At 38.1% G+C, this 14260-nt stretch overlaps 1 protein-coding gene across 2 annotated transcripts in view; it reads left to right on the forward strand.

Annotated features, from left to right (window-relative positions):
- The window catches only part of COBL (cordon-bleu WH2 repeat protein), a 113528-nt gene that overhangs the window by 40180 nt on the left and 59088 nt on the right, over positions 1-14260 (forward strand). For both annotated transcript variants that reach the window (XM_068195846.1, XM_068195855.1), the window contains exons 2-4: positions 1731-1937; positions 11091-11301; positions 12016-12244. In XM_068195846.1, the coding sequence (XP_068051947.1) occupies positions 1731-1937; positions 11091-11301; positions 12016-12244 (647 nt within the window). The remainder of the gene's footprint in view (positions 1-1730; positions 1938-11090; positions 11302-12015; positions 12245-14260) is intronic.

Here is a 14260-nt window from a genome sequence, read left to right on the forward strand (position 1 = left end):
GTGGAGGAGCATAGGAGCTGCAAGTTAGTGACTGATGACTTCATGCCTCACTCAGTGTATATAGGATAAAAACTGAGTGTTCAAGGAAATTTCTGATAAAAGAGAAATTTCTCTATACTAGTAAATAAGGCAGTACCTCGCCCTGCATATCTGTAGAGAATGCTATTTTTTATGCACACGGGGAAGGAAAGGCATTATCTTCATCACTGCTGATTTATCACTGCCTTCCTAAGGTCTCACTGAAATTAGCATTTTCAAGGAATTGTAAAGAATTTTTGCAAGTTGAGACATGTCACAGAGATTGTTGATCAAATGCAAATATGCAAATACTGATTACAAAGTATGGAGGGCTTGGATTGCCTCTGAACACTTTTTTTTTTTTTTTTTTGGGTTGGTTTGGATATTTTTGTTTATGTGATAAAGCTATTACTTTTTTCTTCTGCCAGGAGCTTACAGTGATAATCCAAACTATGTTTAGCCTTTTTATCTGTGAGAATAGAGGCTATCTCTTATTAAAGAAGAGTTTGATTTGGCATTTTAGTTCAGGGTTTTTGTTTTTTTTTTTTTTTTCCCCTAAACACGGTTTTGTCCTTGGCTGATTTGACCACTAAGCTTTTCCGGCTTTTAAGGGTTAGAGTGCTTTTTCTGTACTCTTCATTTCTGGACCTCAATTCATGTTGTTTGCAGGGCAAAAATTGTGTGAAGAATCATAATCTCTTCCTGCACTCTAAAAACAGGCAGATTAAGAAAATGCGGGCTGTAGGCCTCTCCAATAATTTCTGAGTAAATATTTTACTGCCTTTTCAATCTGTTACACTAAAATCTGACTTAAACTAAGCGTAAATCTAGTCAGAAGAGGTCACTGGAGTATTAATCATCAGAGTTAATCCTCTTAGACATGTGTTTGGTATGAGGCCAGCTATTCAGAAGTTTAACAGCACACATATGTTGCTTATCTGTCTGGCAGCTTGCCAAAGAAGTAAACTTCAAGTCTGTGGTGGGTTTATATCTCTGTGAAGTATGGTTCTTGTTTGGTGCAAGCTGATGCAGCTTTTCTGAATATCACACATGGTGCATAGCCTGCTACTGAAGAATGAGCTCCTTTCAGGGTGCTTTTCAAAGAGCTGTAGTGTTAGTGTTGCATGGTAAGAAGTGATATCATTCACAGTTGACCTTTTCATGGTGCTTCCCTATGAAGTACCATGAGCCAGATTTAATACTACTAACTTAGAGCAGAGGAAGAGACAATGTTTCAAGTAGAGTAGTACTGTGGAACCCAAATATAGCTGAATGAAACCTCACCCTGCTTCCACTGCTGCCATTCTGACTTGGAGGAAACATTCATGTACATAAATACAACTCTTTCTTGAGTCAGGTCTGGACTGGACCCAGCATTTCTGTTTCTCACTTCATAGGAGTATGCTTCATACTCGACAGAAAAATGATTATATCATATCCTAATTATGGAACTGATTCATCCCCTGGGGCATGGAAAGCAAACAGTAGGAGTGAGTGCATCATTAAAAAATTAGCGTATTTTTAGTGAGGAGGTAAAAATAAAAGTGCAACTCCACTGAAAAGGTTAATGATGAAGAAAAAAATTACTTGCATTAAAGGAACTTTTTTAAAACAGTCTGAGATTATGGCCAAAAGAACATATATTTCATAGTAACATGTTTGGATTTTCTTGGAAGAAATTATTAATTTTCTTCTTGCCTTTCTTTCTCAAGGAAAAGAATGAAAGCTCGTGCTCCTCCTCCACCAAATCAACCTTCTGCAGCAAGTAGAATTCACAGTGAGCCCAAGTCACCTGCAGAGATAGCTGTAATTTCTGATCAGAACCTTGTGAGCATGAAGGAGAACATGATAAACAGACTGGTGGACTTCACAGTCGTTTTACCCAGCGGGGTGGAGCAGAAGTGCACAGTGCAAGGAAGGTAAGGCTTTGATTAACTCCCACTTTTTGAAGCCTTTTGTTTCCCATGGGATGCTTGGTGATGCTGTCTTTCTGAATTTATGGGGCTTCTCTATCATGCTTTTCTCTGCATTTTAAGCAGCTGTTGCATCAGAGTCCTGAAATCCAAGTATAAAGGAACCTCTCTTCTGGGGCAAGAAGGATTTAGCCGCTATTGTGTCACTGTTTTCCCCATGGATCAGCACATGTACGGATCTATCCCTTTCATGTAGTGTCACTGTGCTTAGGTTGTATCACATCTCATAATCCAGAGTGGGCTCGCTGCAGTGGAAGTAGATGCTGCTGGCAAACAGTCCTGGCAGTATGTGTGCCTGGAGGCATGCCAGGAAGCAGGCTTGGAAGATGGATGATTCATCACATTCATAGATCCCACCTTCACAATTACAGTGCAGTTGTGTAGACAACAAAGAATCTGCTCATATTTAGGAAACCTTTTATGTATAAAAGTGTATTTTTTTTTCATGGAAAGAGAAAGGGATTTTCTGTGTTACTTACTGGGTACAATCAAGAGCAAATTTTATTGGAAAGGTAATTTTGAGATAATCCTCTTCACTGTGGGAGCTCTTCTTTATCCTCATTCTTTCTGTGTAAATTGTTTTGAAAGAGGGAGACATTACTTTAGGAAATAATACAGAGAAGTTTCAAAAATATAAACAATACTATGATGAAACCATAGCAAACAATGTTGTGGTCTGGAGTAATCAAGAAACTGTAGAAAGGGTAACACCACATTCAAAAGGCATGTAGGTGTAGGCACGCAGTTTGTGGTAATTGGGAGTGGGGCTGTGGCCGAGCCTCATCCCCAGTGGGCTACAGCTGTGCAGGACGGGTGACCAGCATTGAAGGTGGTGAGACATGGAGTGCCAGGTGTGCTGACCAATCACCAAAGGGTGCAGAGGGCACACAGGTGTAAGGCATGTAAGATGAAGGGTTTAAAAGGTTGGACTGAAGAGGAATAAAGGGCAGCTGCTTGAAGCTTGCTGAAGAGGTGTTGCTCTGTGTGGGCTGATGCTTTCTAATATTGGGTGGTGATACTCTGTGTATTGTGGCTGTCTCAACTGTGACATGTAGGTACCTGTTGATAAATCAGATTCTGTGTTTATTTTACAATTATTTTTTCAGTAGTTAGTCTGCATTCTAGCAGAACTAATTTCTGGTCTTGTATATTAGTCTGTCTTGACTGTTTCCCTCATAGCCCATTTTGATGGCTGAGGAGAATGTGTAAACTGGTGTTTGGTGTCTGTTCTTCCCCCTGCTTTTCTCGTGGAAACTAACATTCACTTATCCACTCTTGGGAGACAAGTGCAACTTGTGGGTGTCCACCCCAAAGTCAGAGTGATGTTAAAGGTTTGAAAGGAAAGCAGTACTTATCAGGGCTCTCAGATAAGATGTGTAGTGATAGAGTTTTCATCGGGAGATTTGGACTTAATTGGAGAAAGAAGAGAGCAGGCCTGGTAAGTGGAACAGAACATGAAACTCACTGGCCATTGGATCCCAAAGAAGGGTGGTATTTCATTGGCAAATGTAAGCCACCTGGGAGCTGACAAGAGGTTATTATTCATGCAGCATTTTGTCTTGAGACAGATACTTGCCATAAGGTTAGATGCTTTTTTTCCCCTCCAAAGTAAGCAGTCCAAGACCACTATAAGAGTGGTCTTTTAATGTGACTTCTTGAAGAACATAAAAGCTACAGGAGCAAAGAACAAGTAGAAAATCCTTGTATAGTAAATATTGTGTCTCACACAGGTGTTTATCATTATGTATCCCATACACTGAGACTGAGTATTTTGTTTATTAGAGTCTTTAGTCTGTAGACAAAAACCAGAAAAAAATAGCAAATATGAAACTTCATGCATTTCTGTGAGGTAATTTAGATCATCTTCATTAAACATTCCAAGCAACCAAAATGTTCTCTTTGTTTTCTATGAAGGTGCTCATTTCTCTCCAAGATCTGCATGACAGGTGTAGGCCTCTGATTTAGGTGGTAATTAAATTCCTGCTTGTGTTAATGTGCTAATCTGCACATCACTGGGGCCTAACCTAGGCAGTGGCTGTTCCCCCCTCAGTGCTATCTTGAAGACTTGGAGTGGAGAAGTTAGTGGCACTGATAGCCAGCTGTGGGAAGTGGAAGATGATAGAAACTGAGAAAGGGGAATTAATCATCCTAACAAGCTATGAAATAAGAAAAGAATATTCTGTAATAAGCACTGTATTACAGTGCAATCAGTCTGTGAACAGACCTCATGTGTGCTGCTGCTCTCTCTAATGAGTGGAAGATGCAATTTTCTGCATGTTAGCCCTGGTTTTGCTTTTAGGTATGTGGAATAGTGAAAAAATAATAATGTCAAGATTATCTGAAACTGTTAGGGGGTGAACTGTCCTAAGTCTCCAGGTTTGTGGGAAAGCCCAGGTTTTTTCATTTTTCATTTTGCAATGTTTTGATATTGGGATCTAAACAGCTAAGAAATACAATGACACTCAGGGTAAACATTAAATGATGAAGTTATTGAATTTTTAAAAATGTGGTGTCTTTTTTGCTTTTTTTTGTGGTTTTTTTGGTGGGTTGGTTGGTGTTGTTGGTTTTTTTTTTTTTTTTTTAAGTTTGAGACAAGCATAAGAACCAGTGTAGGTAATGAATTACTTTCCCTGCTCACTCTTTTTATCTGTGATGATATCATGGAAGGACATTTCAGAAAAATCTGCTGCTGTTTATACTGCTGTAAATCTTCATTTTCTTTCTTGCCATCATTAAAACTGTATTCTGCAAAATCTCCTATTGGCTACCCTGGGGAGATAACTTTTCTGTTTCAAAAAAATTTGCTAATCTTTGCCCTGGGCATATTCATAATGAAAAATGATTCTGTAATTTCAGGAAAGCAGTTCACAGAACAATGAAGTACACTAGATTGTATTTGAAAATATAAATACTGTAGATAATTAGTATCACTTAAGATTATTATAAGTGTACTAAAAGTAAAAATTACATCTTTCAATTTGTTCATTGTATGTAGGCAAAGAAACATGTAATTTAATTTTGTTCTCTATATAAAAAGTTCCTGCAAATATCAGCAAGAGGGCAGAAAGTTCTCATTAAGTTTTCTTGAAGACACTTTAAGAAAAAAAGTTTGTACTATTTAAAGGTATTTTATTGGAATCTGGAACTTTGAAATTGTTTTATAAATAAAAGTTAAGTCAAGCTGACAGTCTCTCTAACAGTTTATTGCCATCTTGTAACACACAATTTGTTTGAGAATTTGAAAATGTGTAGCACAGATTTTAGTACAAAGATTAGTCATTAATCTTTAGTCATTAATTAAGGAGTGTGTGCAGTGGTAGAGTAGCATTAACAAACAGTTTTCTTTTAAAAAGAATTGATCCCTGGGAACTCTGCTGTAAAACATGTAAAAGTATTCATGAAAAACTGTTAGCCTATTTCCCCTTGAAAAGGAGGGAAACACTATTCTGTGTTTGTACTTGTGTGTGAGCACTAACTGATGTGCTGAAATGATAGGTTTGGCCACTGAAATGGTAATGTTGGCCACTTACACATTTTATGCATGTAGATCTGTAGCACATCCACGCAAATGGTTAACAGGTCTGAGAAAGGTGATGGTGGGTAGACCATCATTCCACATTTAGATGGAAAACAAACAGAGAAGCTCCCAAGTTATCAGTTTTCTGTTCATGATTCTCAGAGGTAATACTTTCAGTGGGTAACCTGTAACTAAAGAGATCATGCATCTGTCTCTGTTCACACTTGGTGGCACTGAGGAGAACTTCCTGATAAACACAGATACAGACATTAAAACAGCAGCCTGGAACTCAGTAGTATTTGAAATGCACTGTAGAAAAATGGGGATGTTTGAAGCTAAGTGAGGTTTGTTTTGGAGCTGTCAACACTTGGATGACCAATATGCAGAAAAGTAAACTGGACAGTTGTTGCTCCTGCTGTTATCTTATGTGTTACAAAAATTCTCTCATACATATGATGCACATAGAGCAGTACACTAGAAGTAGTAATAAACTAGCCAAAGCAGTAGTCTGATTCTGCAAATATTAGAGGACAGAGTTCAGTACAGAGTAATGCCAGAATATTCAGAAAGACTATTTTCAGTAATAGACTCTATATTGTGGGTATAGCTTAACATACAGAACAGTGTCTCAGGGAAGATTGAAGGTGTGAAATCAGCCCAGGTTGGTAAAATATTAAAGAGGTGTTTTCAGCAGAAGATAAACAGGCACTTGGCAAAAGGATTAAAAATTAGTTTAACTAAATACTGAATAAGAGGTCAATACTACAGTAATTCAGTGTAGGCTAAGGAGAAAAAAAAAGTTGTACTAGAATTTATGTTGGAAGGGGCCACTGGAACACACAGTCTCTAGGCAAGTTTGAATACCTTCAGAGAAAAGGTTTCTCTGCACCTCTTTTCCAGGGCTGGAATCATCTTTATGGAGATGATATGTTTACTTGTACCTAAATGGAATTTCCTATTCAGCACTTGTCTCTTGCCACTTGTCCTCTTGCTGTTCACTGTCAAGAATAGTCTGTCTCTGTAACTCTACAGTTCATACTTACAGACAGTAGCAAGGTCTCTCTTCACCTTTCTTGTTCTAAGATTCGAAAAGCACAGTCCTCTGTCTCATGTGTCATCTTGATGGTCTTTCTGTGGACTTACTCAGTTGTGGAAAATAAGAGCCAAATGTGCAGGAGCAAGCTAAGAAAAGAAATAGAAAATATTTATAAGTCTTATTTATCACATTTCCTGAACTTTTTTGGATACAGTTTGCTACTTAGTGTGTACATTTTTGTTTGTGTAGAAAAAGTTGTAATCTTTTCATGAGGTGCCTGCTGTACTTTGAAGCATGTAAAAATAAAGACTAATGCTATTTTCTAGTTTAAATGCAAATAGTGAAAGAATTAGAGACTTTGAGTCATCCACCCCTTTAGAGTATTACGTCTCTTTTCCAGTCAATTGCCAATGTAGATTTTTAATGTGTATTTGACATTGACCTAAATAAAGAAGATTCTAGGCTCCAATTTAAGATTATTTTCCAATTTTTTCTTTCAATTATGGAATCACAGAATATTTTGGGTTAGAAAGGACTTTAAAGACCATGTAGTTCTACTCCCCCTGCCATGCGCCAAGGACTTGCTCAGAGCCTCATCCAACCTGGTCTCTCATGCTTCCGGGGATGGGCATCCTCAGCTTCGCTGGACCAGTTCCTGTGCTTCACCACTCTCATAGTGAAGAATTTCTTCCTAATAGCTAATCTAAGCCTACTCTGTTTGGAACTATTATCCCTTGTTCTATCACCACATGCTCTTGTGACAAGTCCCTCTCCAGCTTTCTTCTAGGCCTGTTTAGGTACTGGAAGGCATTTGTAGCATGAAAGTAGAAGATTAAAAAAAAACGTTGTTTTGTTTGATAGAATACAATTTTACCCTGCACATTTATTTTTAGATGTACTTTAAAATGGATTTCTCTGTGTGATCCAAGGTGGTTAAGCCAAACTACACCCAAAGCATCTCAGTTGTTTTATACTTCCTAAAAACCAATTTTACTGCATTTTACTGGAGAACAGCAGGAAACAAGCAGTCTGGTCAAACTGGATCAGAACTTCAGCATGATAAGTATTGCAGGCAAAGTAGTTATTCTTTACTGTCCAGAATTGGCATTAAATGTCAAATGGCCTAGTAATAAAATGTCAAAACAGAGCCAAAGTGCTCTCCTTTGCTAAGAATAGTCATATGGACCTTCTTGTCTGAGTCTTAAATTGTGTTCTCTCTCCAGTTTTGGTTCTGTGCTCTAGTACTTGCTTGTTGGTCATTAACCTTTGGTGTCTATTATGTAGCATTTGGTCAGTCCACCAAAATTTCAGCATCATACTAAAATGAAAAAGTAAGGTGTTTCTTAGCTGAGTAGTTAGAAAGGCAGGACATATTTAACTTCATTTCAGCTTTAGATTTAAGACCTGCTTGAATTTCAAAACAGAATGTGTTCTCTACCAGATGTCCAAGCAGGTTAATAGACAGTGGAGATCTGTGTGGAACAAGCAGGAAGCAAAGGAAGCATTGACTCTTTGCATCTTCCAAGACCCATATTCAGCCCAAGGTTAGAAAGAAAAGTTGTTCTAGATTAGTAGATTACTGTTCTCTTGCTATTTAGTGACTCTCTTCTCTGTGTAGAATATACATGGAGTTACTTGAAATAAAACTCCCATTTAAAATCAAGCTGTACTGTATTATGGTTTGGAAAGAAATTTTTTTCAAGTTGGTGCCATGGAAATCTGATATAACTTCACTACAAGGGTTTCCCAGCTCTCTTATATTGATTGAAATACAAGAATTTTGAAGTTTGTTTGTGGAATTTCTCTCCTTTCCTCCTTTCCTCTCCCTGCTTTTTTTTTTTTTTTTCACTTCAGAAGTTTTGTGAAAAAAATTCCCTGAATTTACATTTTTTAAAGAGCATACAATTTGCTTTGAAGCTTTTTCAAAAGCTTCAGCTGTACTTTCAAATGGTACAGATGAAGGCTGGGGATGCTTTTCATGGAACAATTGTGTATTCTGAGCAGCATGGCACAGGTTGGGGTGTTGCAGGCTTCCTTAAGTGTTATGTTTAATGCATGCCTGTTTGTAATCAGCAATAAGGTGAAAATTCAGATTTGTCTGGATTTTTGGATTGTCCATTGTCCAGACGAGTTTGTTCAAGTTGCAGACAATCATTGTCTGTAACTTATTTTCTCTGATGCTTGGTGTGGATTCTGATTTTGTCATAGTTGTGGTACTATTGCTCTGAATATATTTTATAATTTCAGTGGTGTATGTGTGGAATCATAAATTGTTATTTTGATGAACTATCTTCTCTTTACAAATACTTTTTCAGGAGGCAAGATAACTCTCCAAATTTGAATGAATTATCACAGTATTATGCACTACAGAAATATATTACTGTTCCACTTTAAATATAAATGTCAAGCACATAGGACACCATGTATTATGATTCTGCCAGATTATTTAGTTTTCTCTGAAACAATAGTAAGAATGCTGAGGGAAAACAAACACATGCAAATCTTAGATTAAAAGAAATATGTCTGTAAACAGACAAGTTGAGATCTGTATCAGAAGAACTGATAAGCACTTCAAAAATGTGTGCACTGTACAGCTTAATGAGTATTCATGTAAATACTGGTGTAGGTGGGATTCTCCTGTAGTTTGGACTTAGTAGGTGTAAATGTCTGTTGGTGTGTAGCATATGAATTGAACATGGTTGTGAAATACATGTTTTCAACTTGGAGACAGTGTCAGAATGAGTCATCATGAAATGAGCTGATACAGTTTTGATTTGGAGGCTACACATTTGTATTTGTGCTGTGTTAGCAGTTGCCACAGTGCACTCTGTTCTGAAGCGTTGTATGCATATTAATGACATCTGTTTTCCTTATTTGATCTTCAGTCATCATCTTCTGAGTTCTTCCCTTTTCAGTGAGGTCATGTTATTTCAAATTTTCCATGCTTGCCACTTTTCCAGCTCACACTGCGTGACTCAGTTAAACTTGAAAAAGGTTACTGTAAAGAAGGTCCTTCCTCTTCTCTTTCATGAGAAGAGCTGTGACCTACCAGGTAATAAGGAATTGCTCTAGTTTTCCATTTTTGTTGTCTTTGCCATTAGCTCTCCAGGGTTCTTCACCAACTTCTTGAGCAGCTGTAGGCCAACAAAATACCTATAGAAAGAAGATTGTTGGCCCTCCACACAGTAGTTTCCCAGGTGCCAACAGCTTGCAGTTTAAAGGGTAATTCTTGAGCCACAGATGTAATGGTGATGGCTAATAACCTGTGGAAGATTTTATTTTCTTTGCATTTGCTTGAATTTTGAATTTGTATCAGTTTTCCCAGTTAAAACATTAAAAGAAGTGCCAGTTCTTTTGGCAAATTTGCTGTCTGTGCATTTATTTTCTTACTTCTGCTAGTAGTCAGATATCCCACTGTATAGGACAGGTTCCAGCTACAGCTGGTAAGTTTTTTTTTTTAGCTTACATTGTTTTACTGATGACAGACTGGTTTATGAAACCAAAACTTTTTAGAAAAATTACCAGTTTTAATAAACCTGTTTTCTCTGATCCTTTACAGAATTTTTGAGGGGAAGGCTGGGAAAATAAAAGAATCCTTCATTACCATCGTAGATAATTTCTGGAGTGTAGGGGAGCACAGTTCATATCTGCTGTATTAGGCAGTATCAAGCTCCAGTGAATATTGAGGTCTTGACACATAATGGAGTACTTCTGTGCAGAGGCATGAAAAGCGAGGGACAGTTTCTGTCTCTTTTAAAACCTCATGTTTTAAGAGACATATTTTAGTAAGACTTGCTGATAATGGGGACACTCAAAACCAAATGGTTTTGTACAGGGTTAATGTCTTCACCAAAATAAATATGGACAGGATCTCTTGTAATTGCTGGTGTCAGATGGATATGGAGAACTCAAAGCTGTAAACTGGAAAAATAAGCCCTATCTACCATTGGTTCTGGATTTCAGTACTCTCTTTTAGGTTATGTGATTGTTCAAGTCTAGGTGGAGTTTACCAGACTGTGAGTTCATAATTTACTCATATCTTGTCTCCACATTAATGAACAGAATTTGAACTGGAGCATTTAATGTATGGATTTAGTACATTATGACCCTCAGTCAGAGCATAACACAAAGGTTGTGGGTTCAATCCCCATATGGACCATTCACTTAAGTGTCGGACTTGTTGGATCCTTGAGCATCACTTCCAACTCAGAATATTCTGTCATCTGTAGTGCGGAAGTAAATAAGATGTTTTGTCTGCTCTTGGCTGATGTTAGTTAGTGCTATGATTGGCACTGCTGTCTGCTTGATACTGAATAGTTAATTGTGAGCTCATAAACAGACACTGAAGTGTGAATATATTTAATTCCTATCATTTTATCTGATCTTTTTAACATTTCAAAGCACTAGCACTGTTCCCTCCCAAAGATGGTAAACTAGTGGCACATCCACAGCTTGTGTTGTCTTTTATCCCCCCATCTTAAAACAGAGGTAAATTTTCTAGCAATGTTTTTTTCTCATGCTAACGGTGAATTCTTCTTCCTTGTAGTAAAGCTGTGATGGATGTATTGGTTGATTTATGCAGTCAGTATCGCTTAAATCCGTCTCAACATAGTCTTGAACTAAAGTCTTCGGGAACTCAACAAGTTCTGAGTTACAAGCCAAACACTTTGATAGGAGCACTGGATGTACAGACAGTACTTCTGAAAGAGAAGATTCCAGAAGAGAAGGCAAAGCGCCCTCTGCCAAGGGTCCCTGAGGTCAGTACTCTGGAGGGCTAAAATGATGCCATGAAACATCATTCCATTCCTATGATTTCGGTTCTTCCAATCTTTCCATCTTTAAACCAGATAGGAAAGACTTGGGATTGATTATAACCTGCTTTACTAGCTTAACTAATAATGTTTTGCATGTAGATTAGCAGAGGCTAGTCTAGACATTTAGACAAAAGGGTATCTTGCATGTGGTTCGATAGATGAAAATCTGAAGATTAGGTCAATTGAAAATTGCAGTAATGGCTGAAATGAGAGTGGGGTTGTGTGGAGATAGTATTTTGGTGATATTTTGTGCACCATCTTCATTGAAGATGTGGGAGAAGGCTGATCATTAATAAATGTATTTCACAATACAGTGAAGATTAAGAAGTAGTCATTTTCCAAATGTTTGCTGAAATTTTTTATTATTCTAATAACTATATCTAATTATACTCTCTCACCTTTCAGAGTGAGACTTGTAAACCTTTACATTATGAATGCCTCTGACTCCTTTTTCTTCTTCGTGTGTTCTTGTGAATGTCTCGTTAGTGAAAAGCGAGGACTGAGATTTTATTCTTTGAAATGTTATTTTTTGCAATGTGGGGAAAGTTTGCCTAGGAATAGTCAAGACAACATGGAAATCCCCAGTGCTCTTTTCTCATTGTGAGATGGTCTATCCACCACAGAAGGGGGACTGAGAGTTTGTGTTTGTTTCTGCAGAAATCTGTAAGGCTGGTAGTGAACTACCTGAAGACACAGAAGGCTGTGGTACGAGTTAGTCCAGAGGTGCCTCTCCACAACATCATCCCAGCTATTTGTGAGAAGTGTGAAGTTAGTCAAGAGCACATTGTTCTTCTGCGGGACGGCATAACTGGGGAAGAGCTGGAGCTTACCAAGTCCTTGGAGGAGCTAGGGATAAAGGAGCTGTATGCCTGGGACAGAAAAAAAGGTGAGCCAAGACTGATAGCAGTCACTGCAGGGCTGTGATGTGACAACAATATTTTGGGCAATTAAAAGCATTCGTGCTGCCATTCTTTTGGGGTCCAGCTGAAACAGCAGAGTGAGATCTCAGACCGGAGAGCAGCACAGGTTTGTTCAGTGAGCTATGCCCAGAGCAGCAGCCAGGTCAGCAATGTGCCCAGCTGTCCTTGGATGCTCTTGGGCCTTGCGCCAGGCTGGGCTGGACTTTGGCAGGGTGCAGGTTGGCCTAGGGCAGGGCAAAAGGAGGAGCTTTGCTGTGTCCCAGAGCTGCTGTTGGTAGAGGTGCACGTAATACAAGGGTCCTCATCCAGGCAGTCTCTGTCACCTACCTGTGCTGTGGGCTGGAGAGAAGGAAAGAAGAGACATGCCATAGTCATGGCAGCTGTGAAAGCTGAGAGGCGGAGGCGACAGACCAGGGCTTATGAGAAACAGACCGGACAGGATCAGAGACAGTTCCTCCAAAGAGCACAGTTATTGACGGTTTAGTGAAGAGGAGCTAAGAGGTATTTATATTTAAAATTTTGTTTTCATGTTTACCTATCCTCACTTTCTTTTCTCATAGACAAAATTGTAATAGTAGCTTCTGGGAGTTGAGTTTTATCAGCCTGATTATGCATTCAAATAACATAATTATGTGATATGCTTTAAAATATACCTGCTTTTAAAATACACATTGACAAACACTACTTCCTTTGAGGTCAGATAGTGATATTCATTAAAATTGTCTCCTGCAGTTTTTCTAAATTGCTACCACTTCCAGCATGGTAAATGTCCTTATTTATTGTTTAGATAATGTCATTCTTGTAGGTGCTGAGCTGTAGGCTTATTTTTTATTTATAAAATTATTTATTTATGTTGACATTCTGTCTCTTCTTTCCAACTCTTTGATAAGTGGCAGTTCTACCTCTGTGCAGGTCAAGTTTCAGTGAGTTTAGACTTCTAAGTAAGCTAAATATCTCCTTTTCTTTTGAATTGCTGGGATGTTCCCAAAAGAGACTGACAGCATGTCATAACTCAATTGCATGTTTGTTTTTTTCAAGACATGTTTACTGTAATAAAGCTAACCATTTTGGAGCAACATATTGAATGTGGAGTGTATTCAACAGGATTCATTCAACATACTCCAGGGACAACTTAGAGAGTACTTATCATAGGCCTTCAGTAAAGTCTTTCCTTTCAAATGAAAATGGTGGTATGTATGCTGGTACAGTGTTGGTCCTCAAATTTGGTTGTAGCCTATACACTCAGAACCAAGACTTTACTACAGGGCTGGGATTATAGCAGGAAATTATCACAGAATCACAGAATATATTGAGTTGAAAGAACTCACAAAGATCTGCACATCATAATGTGCTACTCTCTACATCAGCTTTTCTTTCTAATATTCTATTCTTTTTTAACCTTTCAGTATTCCTTTCCTTTCATTATGATAAAATCCCCTTGATCCTGAGTATAATTCAATCTTTTGTGCTTTCCTCTTACCACCATGTTGTCTGACAAAAACAGTAAATGTACGTAAAATTTACAAGAATTTTTTCTTTGTTTCAGCAAATTTCTTCTTCAATGTTCTCACTTGTAATATCCAAGAGGAATAAACCCATTGGTTTCAGTAGCAGTTGGTCTGTGACTTGTTCATTGAGTGGGTATCTAGCCTGTTTACTTAACAGAAAATACATTTTTAAAACACATTCTCACTAATAAGTAAGGCCTCACAGGTGCTGAAAGCCATAGGCTGTGCTTGTAAGAGCAGATTCTAGAAAAACTCCATACTCTTCCCTTGTCTGAAACAGAAAACACCAAGAGCTGAAGGATTATTAAAAGAGAAGCTCTGCTGCCACCTGCTTACTTAATTCTATTTAGCAGTTGAAGCAGCTTCACGACTGAATCAGGAATTAATACAAATGCAGCTAAACTGCTTTGGTAGCAGCTCTGCATGTGTGTTGTCGGTCAACATTTTTTCTGTAATGCTTAGGAAAAGACATGC

Source organism: Anomalospiza imberbis, chromosome 1 (assembly GCF_031753505.1).
Source record: "Anomalospiza imberbis isolate Cuckoo-Finch-1a 21T00152 chromosome 1, ASM3175350v1, whole genome shotgun sequence".
NCBI classification, from domain to species: Eukaryota; Metazoa; Chordata; class Aves; order Passeriformes; family Viduidae; genus Anomalospiza; species Anomalospiza imberbis.